Source organism: Patiria miniata, unplaced genomic scaffold, assembly GCF_015706575.1.
Source record: "Patiria miniata isolate m_02_andy unplaced genomic scaffold, ASM1570657v1 HiC_scaffold_7, whole genome shotgun sequence".
In the NCBI taxonomy this organism is placed as follows: Eukaryota; Metazoa; Echinodermata; class Asteroidea; order Valvatida; family Asterinidae; genus Patiria; species Patiria miniata.
In genome coordinates this window covers 8240602-8258851 of record NW_024037074.1, presented here as the reverse complement: position 1 = coordinate 8258851, position 18250 = coordinate 8240602, and the positions used below count along the sequence as shown (strand labels likewise).

Below are 18250 nucleotides of genomic sequence, written 5' to 3'. Positions count from 1 at the left end.
AACTTAAACACATGGAATGCTCAGTCGCAAGTCAAGTGACAAGTTATTCACATGTCATTCCTTTGTCAGTGTTTATCTCCTGTTACTTGTGGCATGACTTGTGATTGAATTACAACTGTATGTTTTACTTTTCAAAGAGACTTTTACAGGGGTGTGAAATCTCCGCTATTTAGCGGATTTCCGCTTTTTTGTTCAGCGTGCCACATTTTGTTTTCCGCTTTTTTTCTTCCGATGGTCCAGATTTCCCCCCGCTTTTTCCCCCGCGCGTAAGCTTTGATTTTATTTCCGTTTATTTTATTTTCCGCCGAACGCACGCGATCCGCTCTCTACAACATATACGTAGCTCTGAGATGGGGTGCGTGCAAGCGAGTATTCAATGTACATGTACATGTACGTGTGTACTATACGATGCCATGTGCATGCATTTTTCAGCTCGAAGCCGCGTGTATACACAACGTGTAAACAGCATGCGGGGAACCAACAGTCATTGCGCTGTGATTGGCTGCAGATAAATATGAATATTCACACATGCGCCATGAAGCGCGTTGGGACTCTTTGCGGCCGTTCCTGTGTCTATGCATGTAGTGACACGCGATGATCTCCACAATAACTCGCTGTAAACATCGTCTTGTTGCAAATATAAAGCCTTGAAATAAGACTAGTAAATTGTCGCCGTGCCGCGCCGCGGCCGGTAGAGGGCATCATGCGGGGCAAAGTTCATGTGTGCATTTCATTGCATGCGATGCACGCATCGGCCTGCTGCGTATTCCGCTGCATGCTGATATGTACGTTAGTGTGGCGTTTCAAATGTTTCGAACGTATTTTGACATTAATTCCGCAAGATGTCAGTGCAACACAAATGTGTTATTATCCCAAGAGGTTCGGAGTTTGATTCGGACATTGACAAGACCGATCCTCAGGTTACGAATCCGTGGAAATGGATTTGGATGGAACACATGGTTAATGGGCAGAAATTAGGCGACTCGATCAGAACCCGGGACACGCGATGACGATGTGTATCAATCATCTGCAGTAAGGAGTTAAAATATGGAAAACGTGGTTGAATTTCCCAGTTTTCATATACAAGTTGGCCATTTAGGCAGTTTCAAGCCAATGTGAAGGAAAAGTTAACTTAAAAACATGCATAAATTGCAAAACATTTTCGACCAATAGTTGGCCCAGGCATTGCCAGGGGGCTTTAAAATGCACCACAGAGCATCTACATTTCAAAAAAATTTCGGGGCCCTTGGGCGGGCCCCGTCCCCCAAGCCGTAAGTGCTTCGCGCTCGCGGGTTCGGTTTTTTACAGGTTCAGCTATTTTCAGCTATTTTTTTGGGACTCCACTCACACCCCTGCTTTTATCAAGGGCCGTCTCAAAATTCAGAAACTTGGGAAGGGTCCAACTGCAAACACAGCCTTATGTAACAAATTATGTAACTTTACACTAATTGATAATCACAAATGCGAAAATCTTTTGACTGATTTCAATTTTCAGTATTGGAGGAAGCCAAAGCTACAATCCAGAAAGAAGCTGGTGAATTGAGGTCCAGCTTGAGAGAGGTGGAAAAGTCTCGTCTAGAAGCTCGACGAGAACTACAAGAACTCAGACGACAGGTAAAATAAGGAGTTCCTTATTTCCACAAGAAAATCCCTCAGTTGGAAGAAGTAATAAGTGCCATTTTTGTTGAGGATGTTTCTCAATTAAGAATTTCCCTTTTTTGTCTGGTTTTGTATCTTTCCTTGTAGTTATCTGCCACATTGTTGTACCAAAGATTATAAATAAGTTTCCAAATAAATCAAGTAGTATTCTATTTTAGTTCATGTTGATGTTTTCAAAGTTTCAAATAATTGACCTATCGCTGTTTGCGAGTTAGCCACGCCCCTTAGACAACCCTATGGGGTTTTTGTACACTAAGTTTTGTTTGTCTCAGATGTTGCGCGTTCCGCGTCCATTTGTATATCATGTAATTGGACATTTTCCAAGCTGCGTTGATGCGATTCTAATGTGATTTTACTACGATAAGTCAATTGTTCTGAAGATGCAATTTACCGTAGTTAAATCTGTATGTTATCTCACTCTCAATACACTAAATCAATGAATTTAATCCTTCCTTGAATTTCACAAGTTGAGGATGATGACTGATGTATCGGTATTTTCCTCAGATCAAGACTCTTGAGACTGAGCGAGCCAAGAGAGCTAAGGAGATTGAGGACCTGATGGCTCGTCTCTCAGCGGCAGACGCCCGGGAAGACGACAGCCGTAAGGACATCTACTCCCTCAAACAGAAGATTGTCGAGACCGAGTCGGCCCGCGAAACTATCCGCAAAGACGCCTCCAACCTGCAGCGACGCTACAGTGAGTTGGAGGAGGAGCTCCGTCTACGAGAGAAGGATTACCAGATGGCCCTGGAGGATGCCAGGAACACGGAGAGGAAGCTATCAGATAAACTGAGAGTGACGGAGACGTCGTTGGAGTATGCTAATGGAGAGATGGGTGAATTGAAGCTGAAGCTGAGCGCTGCTGAGGGACGGATTAATGGGCTGGAGGCTCAACTGGCACAAGTTGAAGGTCAGTCCTTAACAGATCTTCTAAGACAATATGTTTACAAAAAGTAATAACAATCGCGATGACTGTTTGAGTGGCAAAAACTGTGTTAATGATGTGAACGAAGTCATCACAAGTCAATGATTAAACAATAACATGTCATCCAATCTCAATTCAAGTGTTAAGCTATACAACATTCCTTTGTCGTTCACCCCCTGATACTTGAGAACTGACTTGTGATTTTGCATCAAATACAATTCAGGAAAAATTAGGGTTTAACGGGAGCAATTCTGAGGCATGCAATTTTTCCTCAGATCACCTGATTTTGTTCTTCATTTGAAACTTTATGCCATTAAAAATTAAAAAACAACTGTACAAAGCAGGCATGCAACTTTCCCTTGGGTGCGCGCTGATTTCCTCTTTTTTTTACTTCTCATGAATGCCACTACAAATTGAAAAACACTGTACAGAGTCTCGTGTGGTTTGAAATTTCCTCGTTTTTTCCTAAATCCCCAGTTGCATGCCTGTGAAAGTCTGGTTAAGATTGGAGTTCCCTCTTTTTTTTTGGTTACTTCTTAGTTGCATGCCTGAATTCTAGGCCATTATTTAACTTACCAGAAAATAATACACTACTTCACTGATTTTGGAAATTTGAAAACTGTTATTTGTGGTACTGTTTCAATTCCGTAGGAGCTAAGCGTGATGTTGAATTCAAGCTAGGCAGTCTCCACTCTGCCCTCCGTCGTACCCTGGGTATCGGGACGGGTGCTGCACCATCAGGCAGCCCAGGATCGACACTCAGAGCTCGTAGTCCTAGCCCTATGAGAAGCCGCAGGACTCGATCACCTGGCAAAGGTAATTCACATATGTAGAATCTTGATTGATATTCTTTGTTGGTTTCATCATTTTTAGGGATTTTATATTTTGGGTTTCGGGAAGAGTGAGGGGAGGAATGTCTGAAGTTTTTTTGTGTAAAAGATTTTTTTTTTCCCCAACAGAATAATTTTGTTGAAGTAAAATGTTCAAGATTCTTGACTGTGGTTTGTTCTTTGTGGATATCAATTTTTTCAATTTTTTTTTTTTTTTTGCAGAAATTATTCCAATTTTTTTTTTTCAGTTTTGTGTTTAATATTAAATCCTTCCCTGTATCTTAATTTCTTAATGCTTCCGAGCAGTAAGCTTCAATCTAACAGCAGGTAGGTGGTTGCAAAAAATAAATCAACTTCACGTTTTGTTTGTCAACGCACGCTGCTTTTTCATATTATTTCATTTTTTTATTTGCGAACTGGGCCTCGTGGATAAGAAATAAATAAGAGAGGTTTGCAGTGTGTTCATATCAAGTCAACAAGGAGGGACGCTCCATTCATGCACATTTTTCCTTTATATGAAATTGGTTATGGTTTGAAACACTTTGTCTTTCATTGTATGACATGACCGGGTCAGGCCCTTCAATCAGTGATCATTGCTTTAATATCAAACGATTGACGACATTCCTTTAATATTACTCACCCGCTCAACTTCTTAATCATTTGCAATAACAACTCAAGATTTGACACACATTCTCAAGTTAACGTTTCATCTTTTGAAAACCCAGGTTTTAATTGAGATTGTAAAGTTCAACCACTCATCGATCACATTTCTTGTTTTTCTAGATTCTAAAGTTTCTGCATTCATCGATAAAAAACTATTACATTATCTTTACTTTGACATCATTGACATATTTTGGTATGGCTTTACATATATTCACCACCTTACCATAAATAACATTTTACACAAAGGTTTGTACAGCAAAACCAAACACTGGCCAAATCAGCTTGATTGTTGAACATGTTTGCAGTGAAATTTCTTCACAGGAATAAGTCACAATGAATTCTGCAGGGATGGGATTTTTTCCAGATTTTTCCTGGTTTGTGGATTTTAAAAAAGCCTAAATTATGAGAAGTTTTTACCTTTAAATTTTTTGTTTTGGTTAAAAGGTTTATATGAAGCAATTGCGGTGGACAGTTTTAAGAAGTGCCTGTTTAGGCAAATACATGTATATACCATAGACAGACCCTGTGTTTTTGGTCCCAGCCCAAAAAAAATGTGTGGATTTTTAAAATTTTTCCCACTCTCACGCCTAATTATGCCGTGGCAGCACTGAGGTGACTTTGAATCTGTTCTTATTAAAAAAATTTGCAGTGAGGAGACTGTTTTTTAGTTGAATGTTTTGATCTTGTTTCTGTCTTGCAGGTTTTGACAACACCTTCACCACAACCACGGACGGTCGTGGCAGCCCCATCCCACGGACTGGCTCTCCAGATCGGTCCCGCAGCCCTGAACGTAGCATGTCACCAACTCGTCTCGAGCAGCTGGTGGCTGACATTGACCCTGAGACCGTCCGCATTGCTCTACGAGACTTCTCCCAACAGCTGAAAGAGACAGAACGACAGAGGGTGAGTCAAACAAATATTAGAAATCAGGTGGCCAATTTCGTTGAGCTGAACAGCACAAAAATCTGCTGCACGCGTCATACACACTTGTACACATGCCAGACTTCTGTGCACGCAAGTCAGACATTAATCACGGCTGTGAGTGGTCAAAATAATCGTCTAATGGATTGAAATTGAAAGCATCATGGGGTAGAGCTTAATAGATTGTCAATTTAGTACATAAAAAGACATTTAAATGGTCGAGAGCAACTGAATACGTAGGATATTTAAGGATCCACTGTTGCAGTTGTGCGTCAGTCCTTTCTCCAAGTCAGTGGAAACATGCATGAAGTTTGCCTGTTTGAACCAAAATCTATTTGGGTCAACCTGAGTCAATACACTAGCTGTTGGTTCAGTGCAGCTCTGCAAGGAAAGTCTCAAACTTACGTAAGATTGTTTTCAATGAGGTCAAAGAATTCCCAATTAAAACAGATTGTGTTCTGAGTATAATTTTCATAAATAATGAAAGGTTTGCGGAAACACCATGTGCGAATAATTTCTCAACTAAGAGAATGGTTCTGAAAAGAACCAGAGGTATAAACTCGACGTTCCGGTCAGTATGCTCTGACTGTCTTCAGTATGCTCTGACCGTCTTTCATAGTGTTCCAACTTTGAACTAATACTTGTTAATTATATTCATTCAATTTGATGCTCTACAATGCTCTACCAAATTGCTTTAATTAAATGATGAATAGAAATGATTCAACTTGCCTCTTCTTTCCAATGCAAGGATGATGCACACGCCAAGATCAAGAGTCTTCGTCAGGAGATGGTTGAGATGGATGAAGACAGGAGCCGCATCGAGCAACGTCTACAACAACTACAGAAATCACTGGGTGAACTGGAGGAAGGAAAGAGAGGAGCTGATGGGAGACTGAGTAGCGCACAGACGGCGCTGATGCTGCAGGAGGAGACGATCAGAAGACATGAACGAGAACGGAAAGGTGAGAGGAGTATGGGGGGATTGGGGAGGGCTGGGGAGGCAAGGGGGATGGGAGACTGAGGAGCGCACAGACGGCGCTGATGCTGCAGGAGGAGACGATCAGAAGACATGAACGAGAACGGAAAGGTGAGAGGAGTATGGGGGATAGGGGAGGGCTGGGGAGGCAAGGGGGATGGGAGACTGAGGAGCGCACAGACGGCGCTGATGCTGCAGGAGGAGACGATCAGAAGACATGAACGAGAACGGAAAGGTGAGAGGAGTATGGGGGATAGGGGAGGGCTGGGGAGGCAAGGGGGATGGGAGACTGAGGAGCGCACAGACGGCGCTGATGCTGCAGGAGGAGACGATCAGAAGACATGAACGAGAACGGAAAGGTGAGAGGAGTATGGGGGATAGGGGAGGGCTGGGGAGGCAAGGGGGATGGGAGACTGAGGAGCGCACAGACGGCGCTGATGCTGCAGGAGGAGACGATCAGAAGACATGAACGAGAACGGAAAGGTGAGAGGAGTATGGGGGATAGGGGAGGGCTGGGGAGGCAAGGGGGATGGGAGACTGAGGAGCGCACAGACGGCGCTGATGCTGCAGGAGGAGACGATCAGAAGACATGAACGAGAACGGAAAGGTGAGAGGAGTATGGGGGGATAAGGGAGGGCTGGGGAGGCAAGGGGGATGGGAGACTGAGTAGCGCACAGACGGCGCTGATGCTGCAGGAGGAGACGATCAGAAGACATGAACGAGAACGGAAAGGTAAGATGGCTATGGGGAGATTCAGGGAGGGAAGGAAGGGTGATAGTTAGCTGAGTAGAGCTCAGAACACCCTCAAGAACAACACAAACTTGCAGGCGTAAAGATAGAAGTGATCATTTGAAAGGTTTGTACCCTCCAAACAATCCTGGAATGATGACATGTGTTCCAAACGGGCATTGCAAAGATGGGCTGAACCGAATTATTCCTGAGATCTAAATTACTTTCATGCTAAAAGAGGAGCGATTACACAGGAAAGTCGTCCAAAGATTGACTGCAGCAAGAGTCTTGTCAATGGAAAATCACTCTGTCTGAAACCAAAATTTATTTGGGTCAATGTGAATTGCTCCAAATACCTTGGTTGTTCCGTGCGGCTCTAGAATGCGAGCCTAAAACAGGTGTAGGTCTTGTATCTTGCTGCTAAATACAAATGTTGCTTCTTTTCTGAAAACTGAAACATTTTATTGAATCTGAAAGGAGGAAATTTTTGTTTGTTGATTCATCCAGGCATGCAGGAGAAGTTCCACACCATGGAGCGATCTCTCCAATCCTCGGAGAACGAGAAACGAGCCTGTCAAGACAAGATCGCCAAGATGAAACAGAACGAGCAACGTCTTGAGGCAGACAAACGCCAACTACGCGAGACTCTAGAAGGCTCGGAGAACAGAGGCACGCAGTTGGAGTTGAAACGTCGCGCCTTGGAGGGTGATTTACAGCGACTACAGCTGTCCATGAATGATCGTATCACTGAGAACCAGGTAGGAATCAATTCACAAAGATCACTCCTAGGACATGCTCTTGGAAATAACTAGCTGAAGACTTTGCCATAAATATACACATTTAAGAGTTTATATTTTCTGCAATTGGAAATAAGGAGATTGAAGGAGGTCACAGTTTAGAGATGTGTCCACAAATTGCATTTTCTTCTTTACATGTACCTCCACTCCTAACAGTTGTCATTTAGCAATCTCTTTAGTGAAGCTATGAATATGTAAATTCAAGGATCCTTAGCTCGTCCATAAATAAATAATTTGAAACATAAATTAGTCCAGGCTACTACAACTATTGCCAAGACTGTGTACAATGTGAGCTTATACAGTGAAACGCTACTATAACGAACACCACTATAACAAACATTGGTTATAACGAACTTCCCCACGTGCTCCTGAAATAGTGAATTCTATTATAATGCACAATCACTATAACGAACAACCACTATAGCGAACACTTTCTGTGGACCCCATCGTGTTCGTTATAGCGGCGTTTCACTGGATGTAGTTACTGCCCTGGATTGATAAGGTTTTTTTTTTCTGTCTTTGACTCAGGTTTGTCAGGAACGAATCGACTCCTTGATGAAGCAGATACAGATACTAGAGAGCAAAAACAGCTCCTTGCAGCTGACTGTCGACAGGATGTCCAATGCACTGGCCAAGAGTGAAGAAGAGGAGGGTGACCTGAAAGGAAAGGTATGGACAGCCTCATGTACATAAAATAAGTAAGAACCGATTATTGAAACTGTCAAATGCACTGGCCAAGAGTGAAGAAGAGGAGGGTGACCTCAAAGGAAAGGTATGGACAGCCTCATGTACATAAAATAAGTAAGAACCGATTATTGAAACTGTCAAATGCACTGGCCAAGAGTGAAGAAGAGGAGGGTGACCTCAAAGGAAAGGTATGGACAGCCTAATGAACATAAAATAAGTCAGTATAGATTGATGAAACTGTCCAATGCACTGGCCAAGAGTGAAGAAGAGGAGGGTGACCTCAAAGGAAAGGTATGGACAGCCTCATGCAAATAAAATAAGCAAGAACAGATTGTTGAAACTGTCAAATGCACTTTCTTAGATACCCTCAAAGGAAAGGTATGGAGAGCCTCAGGTGCACAATTAGCTCGGTAAAACCTCTGTCTTCCTCGTGAACAAGGTATGGAGGGAAAATATGGCACAAAATTAAGATGTTGTACAGAAGTTAACATCTAGATTTCTTCCTCTTTTTCCTCTGTTAATTACCTGTTATCGTCCGTATTTTCAGCAAGATATTAAGAGATAAACTGTTAGAATATTTTGTTTGTTTTGTTGTCCATAGCTGCAATCCCTGTCCATGACATTGAATGACAGCAGTGTGGAGAGCAACCAGCTGCAGGAGCAGATACAGCATCTACAGCAGACATTGTCACAGAGTGAACATGACAGACGTGTACTACAGGAGAGATTGGATACAGCTAGGTATGGAGTGCCCGTTACTTCAAAATTCACATTCTGATTATTAAGTGTTGCACATTTGTAACTTCTAATCCAGCTGGCTGTCCCTAGCATGTTCATTTTGTCATTGCCAATCATTCCAGTATGAATGAACAGGTACGTGTTAAAATGTAGACAGGCAACCGGACCTCATACGGGGACAGAGGAATGTTCTTCCTTTTGTAAAGTCTGCTGTGCCTCATTCTCAAGACAACTTGCCGTTTCCTGACTTTACATCTGAGACAGTGTTCTGACTAGTTGCAAAGTTACATTTTGCAGATATTATTTGCACCAAAAATACATTAGGCAGTGCAGTAAGCTTTGTCATGTCTTTGGCAGCCTAAGACATTCGTAAGATCTGTTCTCCGTTTCTCTCCATCCTCAGGCACGCCGGGTCTGAAGCCAAGAAGCAGAACCATCAGTTGATGGAGAGAGTCCAACAACTTCAGAATGAGATGTCTGATGTGGAGCTGCGACGGATGGAACTGGAAGGACAGGTCCGCAGCTTACAAGAGGTAAAGAGACAGAGTAGTGTGCATCATACTGTCACAGTAATATGTATCCTCACGTCAGTGCAACCAAGTCGTAACCCCATTCTGCAAAAAGTCGTTTCTTGCACAAATATGCTCCGCGCAACAAGGTCGTATCTCAACGTCCATTGACTTTGTGTGTGCATCCAGGTTATTTTAAGTGAGATACAACCTTTTGACATTCTGCAACTCGCGTTTCACATACAGCCCATTTTAGGAGATACGACCTTGTTGCACGGACACAACAACATTTTTATATATTGTGTACTGCTGCTGTGGTAGTCAGATGACGTCCCACAGCTGCACCCAGTTGTTCTTCAGCCACCTGGCCTTGTCGTGGGTGGGTTGCCGTAGGTAATGGAGTTGTCTCGTGGTGTGGAGTGGTCCGAGTCCAGCCCGTTTGGGGTCAGCGCGTATTGTGCCCAGTAGGTTTGTGCAGTGCCGTCCTTGTCGGGGTTTGCAGGCTTGTGAGCCAGTAACGGCAAAGTCTAAGGCCCTCTGAGCGGGTGTGTCACTGTCCGTACATAGCACAGTAACCCTGGGACTACATAATGGGAGCCAGGTTGGCACGAGGGGACGTTGTCCCACCTTACGTCCATAAAAAAACAAACACCTGTAAAACAGCGTAAAGCTCGGTTCATGCTTCACACAAAATTCAGTGTGAATCGAATTTGTTGTGACAGAGAACTTCACAACGAAGTTTCAGTTGATGACGCCATTAAATTTGTTTTACTTTCGCATGAAGTATGAACCATCATTTTGTATCACAGCTATATGTGTCTGTCACAACGTTATACTGTGGTATGTCATGTCCAGTGTAGCTTGTTGCACAGCATCTGGTCGTGTCCATTAAAAGTAAATCACAGGTTCATGCTTAAACATTATGAAGTAATTTATCGTGCAACATCTTACAATTATATCTTCAAAAGCTGATGTTTTGTTTATTTTGTTCATTTACAGCTTCTCAAGCAGCGTCGGGAATCTGAGGATACCGCTCTGTCACAAATACAGCGCCTCCAAGCCCAGAAACAAACCTCCCAAGAACACATCTCTATGCTGCAGAAGGCGTACGGTAACCTGGAGACAGAGAAGAGAGAACTAGAACGTAGCACTGGACGTCTGGAGAAGGATAAGAACGCGCTCAAGAAGACACTGGATAAGGTGGTGGATATTTTTTTTTTTTTTCAATGTGGCCTTCATAAGCTTAACAACAGTCAGCGGAGTTAGGATTAAAAACTGTTACAGTGTGATGTATTATCGATGTAGTAAAACTGTCTTGGCATTTTCTTAGCCCAAACTACCTACGCAAAAATTGCTTAAACGTCCTGACATTGTTGCAGTCGAGTGCAACGCAAGTCCTCACAAGTCTTCCCAAGTCCTCACAGGTCTTCCCAAGTCCTCACATGTCTTCCCAATTCCTTGCAAGTCTTCCCAAGTCCTAACACGTCCTCGCAAGTCTTCCCAAGTCCTCACAAGTCTTCCCAAGTCCTCACAAGTCTTCGCAAGTCCTTACAGGTCTTCGCATGTCCTCACAAGCCTTCGCAAGTCCTCACAAGTCTTCCCAAGTCCACACAAGTCTTCCCAAGTCCTAACAAGTCCTCACAAGTCTTCCCAAGTCCTAACAAGTCCTCACATGTCTTCCCAAGTCCTCACAAGTGCACCACAAGTCATCCAGTCCCAAGTCAGGTCATAAGCTGTGCAAAATATGATCAAATAACAAAAGCATTTCTGTGTTATTGTTCATCTCCTATTATGTGTGACTGGACTTGTACACGACTTGTAGGTAACCTGTACTAGACTTGTCTAGATTAGTCCTCCAAAGTCACCCACATCACAGGAAACCAATTACACCTTCTTCAAAAACATTCACGAGGCATCAAACCCCATCTAAAGTAATAGTGGCTGTGCTCTCCCTTCCTTCAATGTCCTCCCAAACTTCCCCGCTGTTTATGAACCAAGTTTCCAGAGTTGATGATCCAATCTTTTGTTCCTTTGGACAGGTTGAGCGGGAGAAGATGCGAGTGGACGAGGTGGCGATGCGAGTCTCATCTGAGAAGGGAGCGTTGGATAACTCACTGAGTACCTATGAGCAAGAGAACACGGAGTTACAACGTCAGGTGCAGGCTATGCAGGGATCGCTGGCTGAGACGGAACAACAACATGCTCAAAGGTCAGTAGGAGGACAATCTTAAAAAATTTTAAAGATTGGTTTTTGTCCTTCAAGGTAATTTTGAAATGAAATTAAAGGGCAAAACCAAACATTAAAATTTACATCTGTCAATCAATAAAGATCATTCTTTGAATTGTTCAAGCTAAGTTGTTTGGGCTAGTTAGGAAGAAAATTGAACCATTTTTGAATCTAATCATTGGTGACCAAAAAGGTTTCAAATTATCAACTAATTGAACACTCAACAGTTCAAGCTATGCAAGTTGGCTGAACATGTGTTTCAGGGACATAGATTGCCTATCCTGCTGAGTAGCTTAAACTGTAAGATTCTTGAATGACACTTCAGAGGTATCAGCTTTGAGTCCTGTTTGGTCGTTTTTAATTCTGCGTTGATGAAGAACATGTTCAGAAACAAATCTCAAACTCTCCAACAAATTTACTTATGTTATTGTGTCCTTGTAGGTTGATTGAGCTGACAACACGTCATCGTCAGGAGACAGACATGGAGACTGAGCGACTACGCACCGCTCAGCTACAAGCAGAGAGAATGCTGGAGGCTAGAGAGAGGGCTCATAGACAGAGGGTCAAGGCCCTAGAGGAACAGGTTGGTAGGGGTCATAGGTCACTCAGGGGTCATTCTAGGTTATTGACAAGATGCTGTAGGCATCAAGTCACCCTTTGTCACTTAATCATCATTGAAAGGTCACCTTTGATAACTAGTGAGTGGTTGTTTTGGAATTGCTTTCTAAGTTGTCAGTCATCGAGACATCATATAAAGTGCATTAACTTATCTTGTCTGCTTTTTTTTTCTTCAGAACATGACGTTGAAGGATCAGCTGAACATGGAGCAGAAGAAACGACAGCAGTACCTGACTAGGAGCAGCAAGACCTCAGATGAGATACAAGACCTCAGGAACATACTCAGTAAGCACTTCTGATAATTCACAACTATAAAGAATTACGGTCATTGACTACACTTGGTTGCATAAAAAAATAATTGCTACCAGGGAACTCAAGTCTATCCTGACTCAGACGTCTAGTATCCTGACTCACGGCCTGTATTGTATCATTGACTTATGCATATTTTCCAATCCTCCTAGGTGATTCCTTACACACAGTCTCCCGCGACACCACCCTGGATCCCGTCCTCCTGGAGCATGAGACACGTAAGCTGGATGAGTCCATGGGCTACAGCTCTGGGTATGGACCACCGTCATCCCTCACCGGCAAGCATCGTAGTACAAGGAGCTCATCACCAGTCCGTCTGAGTGCTCAGGCTACATCAACTCCTGCACCCGGCAAAGGTATGTAGCTCAAATTGTACAGTTAGTCTACCGATCCTTTCAGTTTTGCCCACCGCACACGTCGAAAACAACACCCAACGGCCGGTTCATACCTCAAGTGACGTGAATGCAAATACAAAGTGGATTTGACAGCATGAAACATTTGCTGCCATATTGGCCAGAGTTGAAATGTCAACGACACGCAAGTACACTATGCGGTCACTCAGTACATTGTTGTTTTCACGAAGTAACACTCCTCTTTATTTCACCAGTTCAAAGGCTCTTATTAAATGTTCTGTTATCCAACAAGAATACAGACTAATTACATTCCTGTCAAATGTTTTAGAATGTTTTTATCCATTAGTTTTACCATCAGTTTATTACCGTAATTTTCGGAATATAAGCCGCGGCTTATACGTTGAATTTGCCCATGAAAATGTTTACTGCGGCTTATACACAGGGCGGCTTATACGCCGAGCCTTGAAGAATAAAAATAAGATTCACATGTATGTGTATTTAATGTACTGGTACAAGAAGAGATGTGTTGCTGAAATGAATTATAAATTAAGAAAGTCATTAACAAACCGAAACCACGTCTCACGTAAAGGTACCGAGCGGTAAAAAGTACGGTGATGAAAGTTGTCTTCGACACTTGCAACCAGCCGTACGTGATACTGGTACAGTGCAGCAGCGATATGCAACATGCTTTCCCCCCAGCGGACCACACCATTTGTGGTAATAAAGGGGTGTTCTTTCTTGGGAACAATAATTACCAATATTTCCGCTGTTTAAAAAAAAAGAAAAAAGACGACTAAAATATTTATGGCGTTCGAAACATTTTTTTATTACATAATCAGTTGTTCAACGTCACAATATATTTTGTTTTCTTGAAATGTATTCAAGAAACGATGTAAAACTCAAAAGAGGGACTAAATCACCCCTTACAAAATTAATGGATTCGTCTATTAAAATGTCCGCTTCGTTTTGACTATTTCCGAAGAAAGTTACGATCGAAACTTGAATTTTTATCGCAGCTACTCGTCAGTAATAGCAAAAATTTGATAAGTTTTGAGGTAAAAACGGACCTGTTTATTCTTTAGGACAAAACAAATCAGCATCTGTTGCCACAAAGCAAGATTTGTAGCGCTCCAGTCTGACCAGTCAGACAACACACGGTGGGTTTCATACTCTCTCACGTGCTGTGGGAAAATGTTGTCATTCACCGGCGTGCGTGGCGCAGGCTGCCGGGCTATGACGGGGCAGCCGGCAGCAGTTTCCGGTGTTTATTTCTCATCAATTCCCATATTTGTTTGTAAAAGTATCGATTGTAAATGATTTGATATAACTTTTGTGGTCCTTTAATAGCTTCTGTAGTGTAAATGGAACTGGTTCAGAGCTTTTTGACTAGAATTTGGAGGCCTTACAAAATTGAAACCGCAGTGGTCGGTGCGGCTTATACGCCGGTGCGGCTTATACGCCGACTTCAAATCTTAATTTGCAGATTTTTGCGTGCTGCGGCTTATACGCCGCGCGGCTTATATTCCGAAAATTACGGTAGTTAAATAAATGTTGAAGGTACACTGTACTGTGTGGTAAAGACATGAGGAACATGTTTTGGTGGCTATATACAACGGTTTACAAATTTGGGTGAAAGATGAACCATGCTTCAATATTTTGTGGTTTTGTTGGGAATTTTTGTCAGAATCCAAGATCAAGTCATCTCCGAGGGCCCATGATCGGACTGCTTCCGTTGGTCTCAGCCCTGTTGCCCGTCGCTCACTCAGAAAGTAAGACAATGTAAGCAACTTTCTCCATCGCTGGTCTTGAGTTGACACCTGCGAGCGATTCTCAGTATCTAAGATGTCTGACAAGGTGCTGCTTTTTATCTCAGTGTTTGTGGCATCTTGTACCTGTTGTGTTATTTCTTATGGTTTCATGGAGTTTGATTAAAAAATATTTGGATGATTAAGTAGAAATTACAAGCTTTTTTTTTTTTTAATTCTGAGATTGATACTCGGCTCAGATTTTGACATTTTTCTGTAGCACAGTAACTTGTGAAATTGAAACCAAATTTACAGTTTAAAGTTCTGTTTGTAGTTCTTATTTTGTGGAGGATAACTGATGTCTTAGATACTGGGAATTGTTCGTTTGGTGCTAAAATTGTGGAAAGTATGACGACAGTGTATAAATGATCTAGGATGTAACAGTCAAACTTTATGGACTTAAAAAAAAGGATAATTTGGTAAGATCACACTAAGGTTTTTTCAAGGAAAAGGACTGCTGCACAGTTTGAAAAAGGACAAATGCACAGTTTGAAAGCGAATTGATTTTTGAAGAATTGTGTAATAAAAAGTTTGCCATACGGAAATGAAACGAATTGAAGCATATTGCTCCCTACAGTATTATGCAAATGCGAAATGGTTCCACATTGTGCAGTGATGTTGCCTTTGCTATGCTAAGAATGCAGTGTGTTTCATGTCATGCTTACGTAACATGTGGCTTTTTAATTGAATTCTTAACAATTGTAAAATCACAATTCCAGTCCCCAGAGAAGTAAGGATGCCGAGACCAAAAAAAGGTTTTTTTAAACTAGAAATTGTTCAAGGAAGCTCAGGTTTTGACCCAACAGTAATTTACCACTAGAGCTTATTGGATCAATTTGAATATTTTGGAACTGTCTAAGAAAATATCTTTTTATCAATTTAGAAGCGTAAACTTATAATTAATAAAAAATGTCACACTTAATAAGCAATTTTTTCGAAAGCACCAGTAGACGTAGTGTAGTTTTAGATTTCACCCAAATCAAACAAGCGATCAAAGAAATTTTTAATAAGCCGTAAATTTTTTAGACTTTAAAATTGCGTCAAAATTGACAAAATATTTTAATCTGATTTATTGTTTCAAAAGTGTATATATATTGGAGAGATTTTTTGTATGCTAGTAGTTGCACAGTGTACACAGTTCTCGGTCAAGAGTGTGGATTTTAATTCTTGTGTTTATTCTTTGCATTCTAAAAATTCCATTTTAATCAGAAAATGTTACTCTCCCTTTTGTTTCAAGTTGATGTTGATGTTTTTAAGAGAAATCCGTGAACAATGTGCACTGCAGTTTTTTATTCAAAACTTGCTCAGATTCCGTCTAGTTTGGAAGATATTTTTTTAAGTGGGAATTTTAACATAAATTGATTGATGTGTATTTTTTTACTGTGTGCTTTGGAAGGTTTCCTTACAGCTGACTAAAATGAAGGTTTAAAATCTTTTCTTTCTAAAATCAAACTTCAAAGTGCCAACTATAAAATCTGTGGACATTCCAGCACAATTCTCTGGACTGTGATTGTAGTGTTACTAGTCTTCTTCAGGGCATTCCCTATACTTGAATATATGGTTTTACTTTTCCCCACTAGTCCTTGTATTTGAGATATGTATTTAAACAGAAGTCAGTTAATTCCTCATAGCATGCCTTATGTCACGTATGGTCTCTCAAGTCATCCACTGAAAGCCAGGGTCCATCATTTGCAGCTATCCAAAAAGTAACTGATGTAATTATTGTTGAAAAACATACTTGGTTGAAAGATAGTAAGCATGGTAGGGGGACTAAACTCCCTGTGACATTATTCTTTCTGGCAAGCTATCATTTTGAAGAAATCAACGAAAGAAGGCCTTTCCAAAAGAAGCACCATTGCAAAAATTCCGTTTGTAGTTGGGGGTTTTTTATTCGGCGAAGCGCGCGCAATCAGTGCACTACACAGCGTAGCTGCAATCGGCTCAGTGAGAACATGTCTCTGACGCTGGATTCCGAGGCCCAGTTAAAAACATGATTCAGCAACTTTTGATTTGGAATCTAGATCCTAGAAAGCTGAGCTTAAACTTCATCAGGTTAGTTGTTCAGCTCCCTTCTTTAGATTTTGAGCACTTTTGTTGCTTCAAACGAACAAAATGCACAAATTACAAATGATGGACTATACCTTTAAGCAAGAATTGTCAGCTAAATTGTACCTCTGGCACATGCAAGAACAGAACTACGACACTTTGTGAAGATTGAAAACACTCTTTTGAAAACACATTTTGTCTGGTTCCTTGACTACAGCAGGCTGCAAATCAATATGACATGCTACTAGTCTGGACAAAAGTATGCAGTTTGTGTCTTAGTTGCTGGACTGCATAAGAACCAAATTTGAGAGCATTTTTTCAAACTTCCTATTAAGACAGCAGTTAGGTATACCTACTTGCTAAATGAGTATTTCACTTCTGTTTAACTATTGTAGCTCCTTTGAGTGTTCCCCAGCTTAGATTTACACGTACATGTACTTATCAGAGAATGTATTTAAACATTAGGGGTACCAGAACAATTTGTTGATTTATTGTATTTTAATGTGTGTGAATGCATGAATGAATGAATGTACATTTTTATTATCTATTTTAATTTGGCCGATTGCCCCAATCGTGACTGCTTTATTGTTTGTGTGTGCTTTTATTGGACGTAGATTTTGTGAAATCCAAAAATAATGTCTGTATTGGAAGATTTACGGATGAAATTAAAACAAAAATGGAAAATAAAAGGACAAATGGATCCATGTTTTCATTCTGATATTTTTTTGGGTCAAAACTACTTGTTTTGGAACAGGCAACAAACTTAATATTGAGAGTTAAAGTTTATCAAACAAGTAAAGCCGTGTCCGCACTGGACTTTTTTTGGGAAGGTTTTACCGAGACGATGGTGAAATGAGAAATGGTCAAATGTGACCACTGTCCGCACTTGGACTTTCGACACGGAAAAATTTACCCAGACCGCGTGGGAGAAGTAACTTGATGATACACCGCAGCGTGTTTCTACAAAATTTTCGGCCACTGCACGTGCAGGTTCGAGCGGTCTCTGTATGCATAACAGGGCGCCTCGTGAAATGGAAAAGTCCAGATTTTACCTTGCGATAATATTCCAATTTCCTCCCATTCCACGCTGATCCACTCAATATTTGTATACTAGCTTACATACATATATGCAGTTTATACGTAAACTCATTATCAATCTGACATTGTTCAGTTTACTGTTGTACATATGTGCAAACAGTGATAGATTAGTGTATAAATGAGGTTCACTCAGCAGCAGATTGATAGAGCTTCAGATAAGCGATGTACATGTACATGTACATATCCTCGGACTTTGTGCACATCAATAAGGGAATAAATGTGTGCTCCGGAGGTTTTTATCACTCTGTTTAAGACCACTTAGAGTCTGGATGCTGATAATTACCCGAGTGCAGTCTTAAACAGAGTGATCAATACCGACGGAGCACATATTTATTCCCATTCATTAATACCTCTTCGGTA

At 41.4% G+C, this 18250-nt stretch overlaps 1 protein-coding gene across 7 annotated transcripts in view; it reads left to right on the top strand.

Moving 5' to 3' along the window:
* LOC119744838 (rootletin-like) overlaps positions 1-17492 on the top strand; it is a 49539-nt gene extending 32047 nt beyond the window's left edge. For 5 of the 7 annotated variants that reach the window (XM_038221006.1, XM_038221007.1, XM_038221004.1 and 2 more), the window contains exons 24-39: positions 1496-1614; positions 2164-2569; positions 3236-3400; positions 3721-3741; positions 4778-4980; positions 5747-5960; positions 7211-7461; positions 8029-8169; positions 8789-8928; positions 9329-9458; positions 10434-10634; positions 11474-11643; positions 12103-12244; positions 12456-12564; positions 12741-12944; positions 14626-17492. In XM_038221006.1, coding sequence (XP_038076934.1) covers positions 1496-1614; positions 2164-2569; positions 3236-3400; positions 3721-3741; positions 4778-4980; positions 5747-5960; positions 7211-7461; positions 8029-8169; positions 8789-8928; positions 9329-9458; positions 10434-10634; positions 11474-11643; positions 12103-12244; positions 12456-12564; positions 12741-12944; positions 14626-14714 — 2705 coding nt within the window. In that variant the 3' untranslated portion in view covers positions 14715-17492. The remainder of the gene's footprint in view (positions 1-1495; positions 1615-2163; positions 2570-3235; positions 3401-3720; positions 3742-4777; positions 4981-5746; positions 5961-7210; positions 7462-8028; positions 8170-8788; positions 8929-9328; positions 9459-10433; positions 10635-11473; positions 11644-12102; positions 12245-12455; positions 12565-12740; positions 12945-14625) is intronic. The other 2 variants (XM_038221009.1, XM_038221003.1) reach the window with 1 other exon arrangement.
* Positions 17493-18250: the final 758 nt, after the last annotated feature.